Source organism: Euprymna scolopes, chromosome 30 (genome assembly GCF_053919585.1).
Source record: "Euprymna scolopes isolate OS-2025 chromosome 30, ASM5391958v1, whole genome shotgun sequence".
NCBI lineage: Eukaryota > Metazoa > Mollusca > Cephalopoda > Sepiida > Sepiolidae > Euprymna > Euprymna scolopes.
The window spans coordinates 88,441,745-88,455,265 of NC_136511.1; the positions used below are offsets into that span (position 1 = coordinate 88,441,745).

General features: G+C 36.6%; 3 protein-coding genes across 6 annotated transcripts in view; 1 reads left to right on the forward strand and 2 right to left on the reverse strand.

Moving 5' to 3' along the window:
• The window catches only part of LOC145254609 (uncharacterized), a 1,148,515-nt gene that overhangs the window by 494,395 nt on the left and 640,599 nt on the right, over window positions 1-13,521 (forward strand). The gene's annotated exons all lie outside the window — the stretch shown is intronic.
• LOC145254533 (uncharacterized) lies at window positions 2,435-3,826 on the reverse strand. The gene has a single exon (XM_080113059.1). The coding sequence runs from the start codon at window positions 3,824-3,826 to the stop codon at window positions 2,435-2,437; it is 1,392 nt and encodes a 463-aa protein (XP_079969185.1).
• Window positions 4,017-5,963, reverse strand: LOC145254534 (uncharacterized). Its single transcript, XM_080113060.1, has one exon. It carries the CDS (start codon window positions 5,961-5,963, stop codon window positions 4,017-4,019), a length of 1,947 nt encoding a protein of 648 aa, XP_079969186.1.

Below are 13,521 nucleotides of genomic sequence, written 5' to 3' on the forward strand. Positions count from 1 at the left end.
ACAACAATACGGTTGCACAAAGACAGACACCTTCAACATTTTATTAAAAATTGCAGAATTTTATAATGTAAATTATCTAAATACAAGTTCCTTTTTGTTGTTTGTTTCTGTTGATAAATTGGTCGTTGGAAAATAATTTTACTGCTTGTTCTTTCTTTGAATTGAGTGCATTCGAATTTAAAATGTTTTCTGTTGAAAAAATTGAACTGCTCTTTTTGGCTTGTCTTATTTGAATTGAATTGATATATTGCAAAGAAGTAAACAAACGAACAAAAGTGTCAAAAAAAAAAAGGAAATACAATAAATAAATATTACCACGACTAATAAGTTTGTTTTTTTCTTCTACCTACATGGCTCATTAGTTTTTATTTTTTTGGAAATAATTACAACACTTTAAATTTAAATAAATTTATTCAAACGGTCCTTTGGAAAAGAAATATATATAATAGGGGTGCTTGTGCACTTATGTTACCGTGCTATTTTTTAAAATAGTATTTTCAAGTTAAATTCAAGTTTTAAACTATCTTATTGTTTATTAAATTGTTAGGTGAAAGTTCAGAATAGTTACAATACACCCGCTAGTTCGGTCACATAAGTGCACGCAACTGAAAATTTTTTTTTTTTTTATATAATTACAAATTTAAATCATGAATTTATTCAAACCGTCCTTTATCTCGCTAAGTCAATCCGCTCTCTAAAAATATATATATAACAAAATGAGATATATATATATATATATATATATATATATATATATATATATATATATATATATATATATATATGTGTGTGTGTGTACATAAGTTAATTTAGTATACAAACAAATGCCTACACATAAGCATACATGTTTCAGCGAAAACCCAGTAAGGGAATCGCTTCGTCAGGTCAAGGACATCTCTGTGCATAAGTACTAATAAAGTGATTTTGGTACTTGTACATGAGATGTCCTTGGCCTGACGAAGCGATTCCCTTACTGGGTTTTCGTTGAAACATGTATGCTTATGTGTAGCCATTTGTTTGTATACTAAATTAACTTATTTTGGCTCTGTCTAAACATTGAGCACTCTTTTGGTAGACACACTTAATAATTACTACCAATACAATATATATATATATATATATATATATATATATATATATATATATATATATATATAAATTCAAGTTTTACGATATCTTTTTTGTTTATGAATTTTTTAAGTGAAAGTAATAGTTACAAAAAACTCACCAGCCTGGTAACATAAGTGTATAAGTACTAATTAAGTGATTTGGGTACTTGTACAGTTTAGTCAAGACATTAAAACATGAAAATATAGAAAAAAGTGTAAATTGTATGTATCCGTTAACGAAGTTCTCCGGAAAAAAAATTTCACTTAATTTCAAGTAGTTTTTTTTTTTGTTTTTTTTTTTTACTGCGGAAAAACGTTTTTATGAGAGCGCGTTGAAGGCGGCCATCTTGGATTAAAAATAAAAAATTGTTTGAATTTTAGAAATGACAAAGGGAGATAACTCCATTTAAAGCGCTGACACCCTCCTCATCTTTAATACTAGCTTTTCTTCCTAAAAATCGAACATTTTGCTCGGTATCATAACAAATTGTTTTTTCGCTGTAAAAAAAAAAAAAAAAAAAACTACTTGATGAAATTAAGTTAAATTTTTTTTCAGAACTCCGTCCCATAACAGATACATACAATTTAAACTTTTTTCGATATTTTCATTTTTTAATGTCTTGACTAAACTGTACAAGTATCGTGATTTTTAATATCGTAACCTGTTAAATCAATAACAACCGGCACTTGAATGAATGGTTTATTTTATTGACGCTACCTCGTAATCACGTGATTAAAATTTTAGCAGACGAAAAATTGTGAGACAAGAGTCAGGAAATCCAAAAAATCTTTCATTTTATACATACATATATATATATATATATATATATATATATATATATATATATATATATATATATTAGTGCATTATATATATGGTGATTAAGACACACTAAATATTCCGCGTTTTATCCACTCTAGGATTCTTCAGACTTATGCGCATAAGTCTGAAGAATCTCAGAGTGGATGAAACGTGGAATATTCAGTTTAGCTTAATCGCCATATATATTTTATAACTTACTAACTAGCTCTACCTACGTATCGAGCACTTTTGAAGTAAATACTTAAAGTTTACGCATAAATTTATACTTTCGTATATTAATTTTATGTGAGTAAATGAAGTAGTTATATGTATATAAGTACGATTGTTGAATGTTATTCTTTCGATTACTTTCGTTTTGGGGAGCACATATATTAAAAAAAAAAAGAAAATGCGTGGAAAAACAAAGAATATAAAGCCATGCAATTACTTAATATAGTTAACGTATTAGTATTTTTTATTTATTTATTTATTTATTTATTTTTTTTTTTTTTTGAGTCCCTAACTATTCTGGGAGGAGGCTAGGCCTACCTCGTCGTCGTCTCTTAGGTGCACAATCCATACAATACCACTTCTGCCTTTCCGGAGGTGGAGAAACAATTCCGACACACCTGAAGTGACACCCGTCATCACAGCCGTCACAACAGATCATATCCTGATCACCTTGCGGGGAACTGTATACACGACAAAGCCAAATCACCTCTTCTTCCTGGGAAGGAGTCGATTGAAGGGAAACTGCACCATCGACCGATGCAGGGATGGACTGATCCTGGCTCTCGCTGTTTAAAGAGAGCTCAAGTGGAAAGAGGTTCTTCAATGAGTGAATGTGTGCTGCATTGCCCTCCTGCCTTACCTTTGCAGACCTTACTACACCATCCTCACCATAAAACATTTCCAATATAATACCGAGAACCCAAAAGGGTTTTGGTTTAAGAGGACTTTTAACTAAAACGACATCTCCGACCTTAAGCCTGTTTCGGAAAGGCACCCTTGAACGGCCCAGGGGCTTCTCTCTGAGACTTAAGAGGTATTCATCATACCATAGTGCTCTGAACTTCTCCAGACACTGGTTTCGTACCTGCATGGTCCTGAGAAGCTTCTCTCGACTTGGAAGGAGGTGGGAAGAAAAATCTTCCTCATTTAAACTCAAAAGTAGTCCAGGACTCTTATTGGGCCTCAGAAACATGTTTGGAGTTACTGCCTCCAGCTCAGTCTCCGCGGATTCTCGATAAGTTAGAGGGCGGTTGTTAATTGCCCTTTGTATATCCGATACTATGGTTAGTAACATGAAATAATCTATCTCACCTCTACCAACCACCTTATGCAGACAATTTTTAATTGTCTGAATACTCCTCTCCCAGACACCTCCTACCCAAGGTGAAAATAGAGGGATAGGACAGAATTTAATCATACACGAGCCAAACTTCTGTTGATAATCGTGGCTCAACATCAACCTCTTAAATAACCGCCCATCTCCTATGAAGGTCTTAGCATTGTCACAGTAAATGGCTGTTGGGTTTGTAAAACATACCAAAGCCTGCAAAAAGGACAACACGCTCATGTCTGGTACCACCTCAACATGTACAGCCCTGATACTGAGACGGGTGAAGATAAGTAGATACATCTTCACCACCTTAGCCCCTTCCTTAACCCAAAGGTGGCCTGTAAAATCTACTCCCGTGTGTTTGAAGGGAACCTCCAGTTCAACACGTGAAGCAGGCAAGCTGGCCACATTGGGGGGCAATACTTGTCTGGCATTGTACTTGCGGAACAGTGCACATGAAGCCAGGACTGTTTTCACTGCTTGTCTCCCCTTGGGCACCCAGTAACCACACCGTCTTAACTCTGCCAGAGTGGATGCAACCCCCAAGTGTTGACACCTTGTATGCGCATCCATTATTATAAGCCGAATTACTGGGTGATCTTTTGCTAACAGAACAGGGTGTTTAACTTCTGGGTCGAAATGGAGAGACCTTGCAATTCTGCCACCTGACCTGATAAGACCCTCACCATCAATGAACAGGTCAAGATCACGCACCAAACCCGGAATTGTCCTACCTGAGGAATCCTGCAGGAATGCTAGTTCCTCAACATATCTCTGGCGCTGCATCGTTTTCAAGCCTTTCCGTGTCAACTTCTAACCGACGCAGCCGATGGATGAATCTGAGGACCAAGAAAGTCACTCTCAATAGCTTGGTAAAGGAAGAAAATCTTTCGAGAGGAAGAACTGTAGGTGGTTCCTCTCCCTGTAGGATGGCAGCATTGCAAGAAGAACGGGCCACCACTTGGCTGTGCTGGCTGAGGCATGGCAACTGCTGTGCAGCCTGTGGACTGATCCCACTACTTAACCAATCCGGACCAGTACACCAGAATTGAAGGCAAGCCTTGAACCTTTTCAAAGTTAACCCCCTAGTGATCAAATCGGCACGATTCTCAGTTGTTGAGACATAACGAAATGAGGGCGAGAAACCTAGTGTGGCTTCCAACTCAGCACTCATCTGTTGGATGTCCTTCAGTCTATTCCGGGCAAAGAGGTTTCTACTTATAATTGTTCCGGAAATCAGCCAAGAGAGGACCACCTGCGAATCTGTGGCTACATGAATCTCAGAGGGAGAGAACCCTCCAAAATTCCTCAACAAAGTAGGTAGGCACAGGAGAGCCAAAAACACGGCCATAAGTTCTAAGGTGGGTAAAGTTTTCTTTTTCAAGGGAGCCACCCTAGCTTTTGCAAACACCAGACCAGATTGGCAATTTTGCACTACATATGCTGCGAAGCCATATGCCTCTGGAGATGCATCGCAGAAAAGAAAAAGTTTGCCAGCCTCATTCTCGCTGAGTGCTCTTCTGGGGAAGGAGATAGTCTCCAGCTCAGAGAGATCAAGGGAAAGCTTCCTCCATAAGGACAAGTATTCTGGTGGGACCGTTACATCCCTTCCCAATCCCTTCTTCCAAAGTTCACTCAACAAAATACGGCCACGTAACGAAACTGGTAGGAACAATGATAACGGGTCATAGACTCTAGCTGTCTCGCTGAGGATCCGTCTCTTTGTAAAGGCACTAGAGTCGCACTTAACAGCTGCTACACAAAAAGTGTCTGAAAGAGGACAGAATCTATATCCGAGCACCTTCTCCCATTTGTTGCCATGGTCACTCAGGGAACCATGCTCCTGCATTTTGTTTTGAATCGCCACATGGTTAGAATTACAGGACTGCAGTTCGAATCCTCCCTGACCCAATCGTTCCCAGGTGAGTGTATATAATCGGCACAGTTCATCGGGATCATCGTGCAACATAACCAAATTATCCACGTAAAACCGATTCTCCATCATGGATCTACAATCATTCATGGGAAACTGTGCTGCATGGTATTTAAGGACATAATTTAATATAAATGGACTAGCAGCATACCCAAAAATAATTGTGTTGTATCTGAAGCAGCGTAGGCGACCTCCTTCTTTTAGGAAAAAACAGAACTTATTCCTGTCCGATTCAAGCTTCAGACAGATCATTAAGAAGGCCTTCTTAATATCTGCTAACATGACGTGCTTATTAGCACGAAAGGTAAGTAACAAATCTAGTAGGTCACTAGTAAGATTTATTCCCTGGTAGGTAGCCTCGTTAAGGGAAGGAGAGTCACCAACTTTGAAGCCGCAGTTGAACACTGGCCGAATCTTAGTGGTGGAGGTAGGGTCCGATTTCAGGACAGGCCTGTGCGGAATCCAGACAAACTCTCCGAACCGTTGAGGAGGCACAAAGATCTCCTCTATAATTCCATCCCGTTCCTGCTGATGGAAAACCTTCAAATATTCATGATAAAGTTGCCTCTTCTCCAATCTCTGCACGACACGTTCCAATATTCGCAGAGCCACTGCATAGTTGGAAGGAACACAAGAGATCTTATCATCCTCCCATGGCAACTGAACATAATATTTGTTATCCTTAAATGAAATAGACTGTCGAAAGAGAGCAATCTTCTGTTCATCATAATTAGACAGTTCCTGTTCTTTAATACCCAGTGACTCCACACTGAACATCCTCTCCAAACCCCTTTGTACATCAATTTCAGGAAAGAAATCACTTAGAGGGTCTTCATAGATTCCCTGACACTCCAGCACAAAACATAGGAGAGATGGGTTGACCTCAGCAGTCGACGCAAGTACAGCATCGAAGGTAAGGCATTCTGAGTTCTTGTCCACAGAATGGTCAGTATGTAAAAACTGCTTCACCTCACCGAAGGAGACGAGTTCTATTGGTGTCAAAAATGCCTGTCCAAGCAAACAAGGAACCAATTGAAGGCTCTCTAAATGTTGAATGACATCCAGCCCAATTATTCCATGAATTGGAATAAAATTTGTGCCTTTGTCAAATCTGGCGGCTAAGGGACATTTGAGGCGTTCAAATTCATCCAAAATAAAATCCAGATTCTCAATGTGTACCGAAATATCAATATTTTCGTGTACCAACACCGTCAGGGAAAATGGACAACAGGATCCAATGCTAGCCTCCAATGCTACCTCTTTAAAACGCCTGTCGCAATCTTCCAAGGATGGTAGTCAGTCTAATTTAACAATCATGTCCAATGGACTCCAAGTGACCGAGGGGGTCCAAGACCTTACTGGACAAATAAGTCCGTCCACTGCCTGTGTTCAACAAACAGTTGACGGAAACACTTTTGTCACCCCTACCAAAGGTAACACACAAAACAAGGAGAAGGCTCGAGAATTTTCCACCATGAATGCTATAGGCTGAGTTGGACTGAATAGAGGAATCTCTCCGTGAAGTACCAGATCTAGGTCCTGAAGGTACATTCCCTAAGGCCCCCCGCATAGTGTTACAAGCCGACCCAGGGATCTTATCCCCCTTAATAAGGAGACGTTTAACCGCTTCCTTAGTATCTCTCAGAATTGATGACAAGGTGGGGATTCTCCTACCCGAAATTAAGATCAACTCCTCCTTGACCTCCTTGGGGAATTTTGCAAAGAGAATCTTGGCCATAAGCCGAGCCCCAGAAGAAAGGTCGTTTGAAAACGAACAGTCGAAGGAGCCCTCCAACTCAGCCAATAGGGAGGCTACTTTGGATATGTAGTTAGCCAGGGCAGTAACGGATCTGTCCTGTTTACAGGAAAAATCTAATGTCTTGGAAGATATTATCTATTATTTCATCTTCATCGAAGTACTCGCTCTTCAGGACCGAAAGAGCCACCTTATAATTTCTGTTGCTGATGGAAAGATGATTAATCAACAACAGGGGTTGGCCAGACAGAACACTTAAAAAAATTCAGTCTTTCGGCATCATTGGCCATGCCAGCTACACAATTCTCAAAACGTGACAAGAAATCCTTGAAGCTCATAGGGTTAGATTGCATGTCCAATCCATCGAAGGTGGGTTCCGTGATCTTAATTTGAGGTGGTTTTACAGTAAATGAGGCCCCAACTCTTCCAACTTCTGGGGAACATGGAAGACTCAGAGAGTCCATGGCCACTGGGAGGAGCTTTAACTCAAGATGTTCTAATTCTCTTCGGAATCTCAGGGTGTGTGCAAAAGACTCCCTCTCAATTTGAATCCAATCCTCTTCCTCAGAAGATTGAAGTTGGATTTTACTAACACATATGTCTACTTCAGTCAAATATTCCTCCACCTATTTCTGCAGTGCAGAGAAGGATTTAACAGAGTTCATCCTCCAGATTTGCCATCTCCAGAATCGTTCGGATTTTAGTCCAAAGAAGAGAAATTCTCTTCCTTAAATCTGGTTGACTCACATCCATGTTAGTATGGGGTTTCTTTCGCAAATATGTGAAAAAATTAATTTCCAGCAAAGAATCAATGACCGCTCAGATCGAGAAGGGAGCAATGCACTTACCTTAGGTTGCGAAAGAATTGCCTCCTTCCGCGACGTAACCGTCTTGTAGTATCTTCGCCAGACGAAAGTGAAAAAGATTTACTTTCAATCACAGCAACTGAATCAAATTGTGGTGAAGAAAAAGAGAAAAAAGACAAGAGAATCTCCCCTCTTATATAATGGAAGGGTCAGATGATTAACTATCACGTGATCTGGAGCACAAAATAAAACTTAAAAGGGTGAATAACAACAATAATTCTTCTTGGTTAGTATTCAAGGTAAGTGCACGTCGATCCTTCTCTTCTCGAGCAATCATTAATCCTTTTTTTCACACACAAAATATAACACAAAATAATGCTCTGCGTCTGCGTCATTCTACTGATTTAATTAATCAAAGATTATTTTTCTCTTTGTGTGTGTGTGTGTGTGTGTGTGTGTGTGTGTGTGTTTTATTTATTTTTTTACATGTAGTTACTAGGGATTTTGTTTAGAAAGCCATGCCATTAAAATATATCATTAGAGGTAGTTGAGAAACCCGACATAAAAACGACCCTAGTGTCTCTGTCCTGTGGGGAGGCATTGTAAATAGGATAATTAAGCTCAAAGCTCCGATAATTTCTACTCCATATGAACCGTTGATGCAAGCGATAAAGATGTTGATTATTATTGAGTTCTAAGAGACATTCTTATAGAAATTAATAGTTCCACCATCACTACAGACGATAATAAATAAAATTTAAATTAAAACTACTTGACAGTTTTAACATCGGATTCAGTTCCCAAATCTGTATAGATTTCCGAGTTTGACATATTGCGAGTTCGAAAAGATGCAGTGCAGAGATGCCCTTGAAGAAGATCGGAGATACGTCGACCGAAACCTTGTGATCTAAGTTGAGAAACTTTTGGTCGACTTATATCCGACCTAATTATTAAGCTAATCGTAAGAATTCTAAAAATGTACGAAAACAACATTTGACGTTAATAAAACTTGAAAATATACGAATTTATTTTTTTAAATCAAGGGAGGCGACTCGATTTGATTATTGAAATATACAAGGGAGGTTACTCCAAACTCATATTCACATATATGTGTGTGTGTGTGTGTGTGTGTGTGTGTGTGTGTGTGTGTGTGTGTGGACGCGGGTGAGACTCAAAGAGCTGAGCCAATTTTGTTTTAAATTTCACAGGGAGATGTGTCTCAGAATGCATCTGATAAGTATGAATAATTGAAAAAATCCGATTAAAAAAGGAAGTTCGATTTTGACCAAAGTAAACATTTTTATACAAATTCACATAAAACGTGCATTTAGGAAGGTTTATCACCGCACAAGCTGAACGACCCATTTTATGAAATAAATTACAGATTCATTATATAAGAAATGCGTTCAAAATGAATGTATTTTTATAGCACAATTGAACTATGATACTTGCCTTTAATACGTTTAACTTTAATTCAAGTGATTATGTAAAAATAAGTTGTGAAACAAATAGAACTTTTTCCTTTCACGAATCAATGCCTCTCCCCCCCCTGTGCTATTTGGCCACATACTGACCAATCAGGAGGACGGTGCATTGATCCTTTCTATCCCCTAAGGAATTCGGCCAGCATCCAGTTTGAAGAATAAGAACTCTCCCTTACTGAGACAGACACCAAACGAAACGGACCCTTTTTCTTCGCTCTCTCCACCTCGGCGTTATTTCAACCGGTATTGATGATTCCACTGGGAATAACTAGCATGATAGCACCAGGTAGCCAGAGTCCAGCTTTTGACCAGGAACATATCACCTGGTACACATTCTCCTTAATAAACCTGTTATGTGTTACATTTTATGAAGTTGTTGTGTTCGTCATTTCAGAAGCTTGTATTGAATTATTTTCTTAGGTTGTACCCTAAAAGCATCTAAACCCTAAAAATTTCATAAAATCAACAGTTGGTTCTTTGAAAAGAACAAGCGGCATTCAAAATGAATATTTTTCTTTAGAGAACAATTGAACAATGATACTTGATTGAGATTGTCGGACTTCCTCATCTTGGTTGTTATTGTCACAACGTTTCGGCCGTTTTGCCCTCCGGCCTTCGTCAGGTGTTTTATGGCCGAGTGGTCCTAGACGTTGTATCAAAGTTCACAGTTACCCAAAGGTGCTGAGTTCAATCCTGAACGAAAGCAGTGAAAAAGTAACATTCAAAACAGAGAATCAGCAACTATGTCCCAAAGCCTAGCTGGAGTCCGAACACGGTACCCCCGTAATAATAATAATAATGGGTTGGGTTCGAGACTCATAACAAACGGTTCCCCAGTTCGATACAAAACACCTGACGAAGGCTGGAGGGCAAAACGGCCGAAACGTTGTAACAATAACAACCAAGATGAGGAAGTCAGTCCGACAGTCTCAATCAATGAAAACACCTCATCTCAAAAATACAGACAATTACTAATGATACTTGACTTTTGCATTTTAAAATTTTTAATGAAACCATTATTTACAGATAGTTTTATAAAATCAGCAATAGATTCTCTACAGACAGATATATTTTGGACTGTCATTGCATAGATTTGATTAAAAAGATGGGCAATTTCACCGATCTACATGGCAATAAAAGTATGGTAGGAAGGAATTTTTTTTATCCCTATTCAATACTGAACAACGTTGCGTTTCCTTGTGTGTGTGTGTGTGTATATATATATATATATATATATATATATATATATATATATATATATATACACATACATACTAGCAAGTGTGTGTGTGTGTAGATATAAATGTATTCTATCTATTTATTTTAAAGCGACTTTGTCTGTCTGTGGAATGGTCTCTAGTACACTCTTCCATCAATTTTTGGTTTACAGACTTGAAACTTTATATTTAATGGATTTGGATCTCTAGAACAAATTTAATTTGGTCTTTAGCCGGTAAAAATAATAGTTGAAGAATCCAAAATAAACAAAATTGGGACTTGGCAGGTGTAAGTTGACTTAAAGTACATTTGCATGCATGCACAAATATAAATTTATACATTATATTTTAACTTTTTCTTAATCATCTGACGATAGTTCAAACAGTAACCACTAAGACTGGACCACTAAATGTTTTGGTTTAGATTCTATTCAAATGGTATTAAAGTCATGTTTTTTTTTATTACTTTTGAAATCACTACTATATATTCGGTACAACATAATATATAAGAATCAATAGAGAACTGCCTCCATTCTAATAAATACGAAATCTGCATAAATTAAAATATAATTAAACGTATTTTATGACCGGACAACACCAGGTGGCTTGTTATATGTATATATTAGTGATGGGATGATTCCAATAAAATTACCTATACCATTCTAAATTTCCGATTCTGATATAATTCCCAATTCCGATTTCGATTCTTTTAAAATTTATAAATATTTAATTAAAGATTTGTTGGTTTTTGTAAATTATTACATAAGCCTCGCTAATTTCCCTGTATACAAAAGAATTATTTTGATTTTAAAACAAAGCCAGATTGTATCAGTTCGTCGTTAGTGTACAGTAGGCTACATGTTACTTGAAAGTTTTCATAAACAGTTGAAAATAGTCAACGATTGAAAGACAAAATGAGAAAACGATGTAAGAATAAAATATTTAACAACGCCCTTCCCATTTTTACAAACGAATTTCTAAATAAAAATGTTACTATTTAGAAAACCATTTTGAACATGGAGAGGGCGTGGGTTTGTTAACTATTGAGTGCCTTCTTTCTATGAATGAAGTGAAAATTTTATTTTATTTATAAAAAATTGGTGGTTATTAAATTGATTTGGTTTTTGTGAAAAAAAAACCCGAGATGCAAATGATGATAATAATAATAATAATTGTAGATAAACACTCTCAACTAAATCCCGATTCCAAAATGAAATATTATTTCTGTAGGGGATTATGTGTGAAACCTTTAAAAAAACTTGACGGAAAGAAAAGTATTTAAAGTAGAAGCTCAGTTTCGAATATAAATTTAACGTAAAATAATAATCATTTGTGGGCCATTCTAATTCTTTATCGATGTTAACTAAATTGTTTTGAACTAACTTAAGTTCGATTGACAACATCATAAAACCATGCGTAATTGCTTAAAAAAGTGGACCTCCCGCCTCCCAAACAAACGCACATAGTTTATTTCTAATAGAAAAAATATTTTGTTTTTGGTTAACTACCCTAACACACTAGAATTTTTCGGAAAAAAACGGTTATTTTATGTTAAATTTATGTGTGAAACTGATTCGGCAGCTTAAATTCCTAAATAAATCGTTTTGTATTTTTTATAATTATGAGTGTTTATAGGTTTTTATTTAATTTTAACAGTTACGTGTAAAACAATTATTAGTGTTTTTTTCTTCCATTTTCATTTTTCTTCAATCGCAATTATAACTTTTTGTTGTGAAAAGAGAAATTCGATTCGCCATTATTTAGGCCATTGCATGTAAACAATCTGAAAAACATTTTCGCATATAAAATTAACATAAAATGATCACCTCTTTCAAGCCAAACAGTATTTTAAGAACAGGTGACGGATTTTGTTTGTTTTAATTTTGGACATGTTCATGTTCCTGGTCAAACTATAGTATAAAATATTTAATTGTCAAAAGTCATGACAGAACACACGACCCCTTTCTACTACTAACCCTAAGTCCGGGTGACAATACGAAAAATAAAGTGATTACTTGTGGTTTTATGATTTTGCCGCTTGGGCTTTGGGATTAGTGGTTGAACATTTAGTTAACTGCTTTAAAACAATTAGAATGGTTGATCATTTTACATTAAATTTATGAATTAAGGAAAATTGGGCAACGGAAAAAATGCAATGGAAGAAAGGACAACAGAAGAAAGGGCAACAGTAAAACGGCCATTTTGGTCAGCTTGGAAAAAAGGGCAATTGAATAAATATCGATTCAAAATAATTTTAGACCAGTTCTTGCAGGCGATATTGTTTTAAGAAGAGGGTCCCCATCCCTCACTCCAATTAAAAAAAAATATAAATACGCTAATTGTTCTGTTTTGTGTTAAACTCGTGAATTTTTCTATTAAACATGAGAATCTGTAAAGAATTTCGGTCAGAGATTATATCAATTGAAATGTTAGCAAAGTGTATTTGTTCTGCTGCTACACTTCACCTATTCTCTCCTCGTTCAATGAAGGAGAAATCCTTCTAAACTGAGGCAATTTTAATATTTGTTCCAACCCAGAGTGCCCCTTTTTTGGAGCTGAATATTCCCCACATTAAAAGACGACCTTGTGTCTGACTTTACCGTCGAGGGGAGGTAAATAAATAGGAACATTCAACATGAGCACAGTAGTATGAAGCATGCTAATAACTTATAAAAATCGATTTTATCTGGTTTTAAATAACTTAACATTTTAAGATATTTTTAAAACTATAATTTTGTGGTAGGGGTAGCTGCTTTTTAATAGGACTTTTGGACCAGGAGCTATTTTTAATCACTTATTCAATAATTGCCATAAATTTATATGCGCTATTAACCCTCCATACTAAATTCTAAAATAATTTTATTTTTAGTGGGTTACCAAATATTGCCCCAAAAAGTGGATTATCATTGGAAATGTACTTTTAAATGTAGATATAATTTCGGTGGTCAGACAAAGCGGCTCCAAGAAAATAAAACTTGTCTATTAATTTAAACTGTGAAATCTCTGAGAAAATAAAACTTGTCCATTCATTTGAACTGTGAACTGAGAAGCTTTATCCAGACATTTGGCAAG

Bases quoted from the DNA above. Each gene is read 5' to 3' on its own strand.
- LOC145254533 (XM_080113059.1), bottom strand. From the start codon at position 3,826: ATGGATGCGCATACAAGGTGTCAACACTTGGGGGTTGCATCCACTCTG.
- LOC145254534 (XM_080113060.1), bottom strand. From the start codon at position 5,963: ATGTTCAGTGTGGAGTCACTGGGTATTAAAGAACAGGAACTGTCTAAT.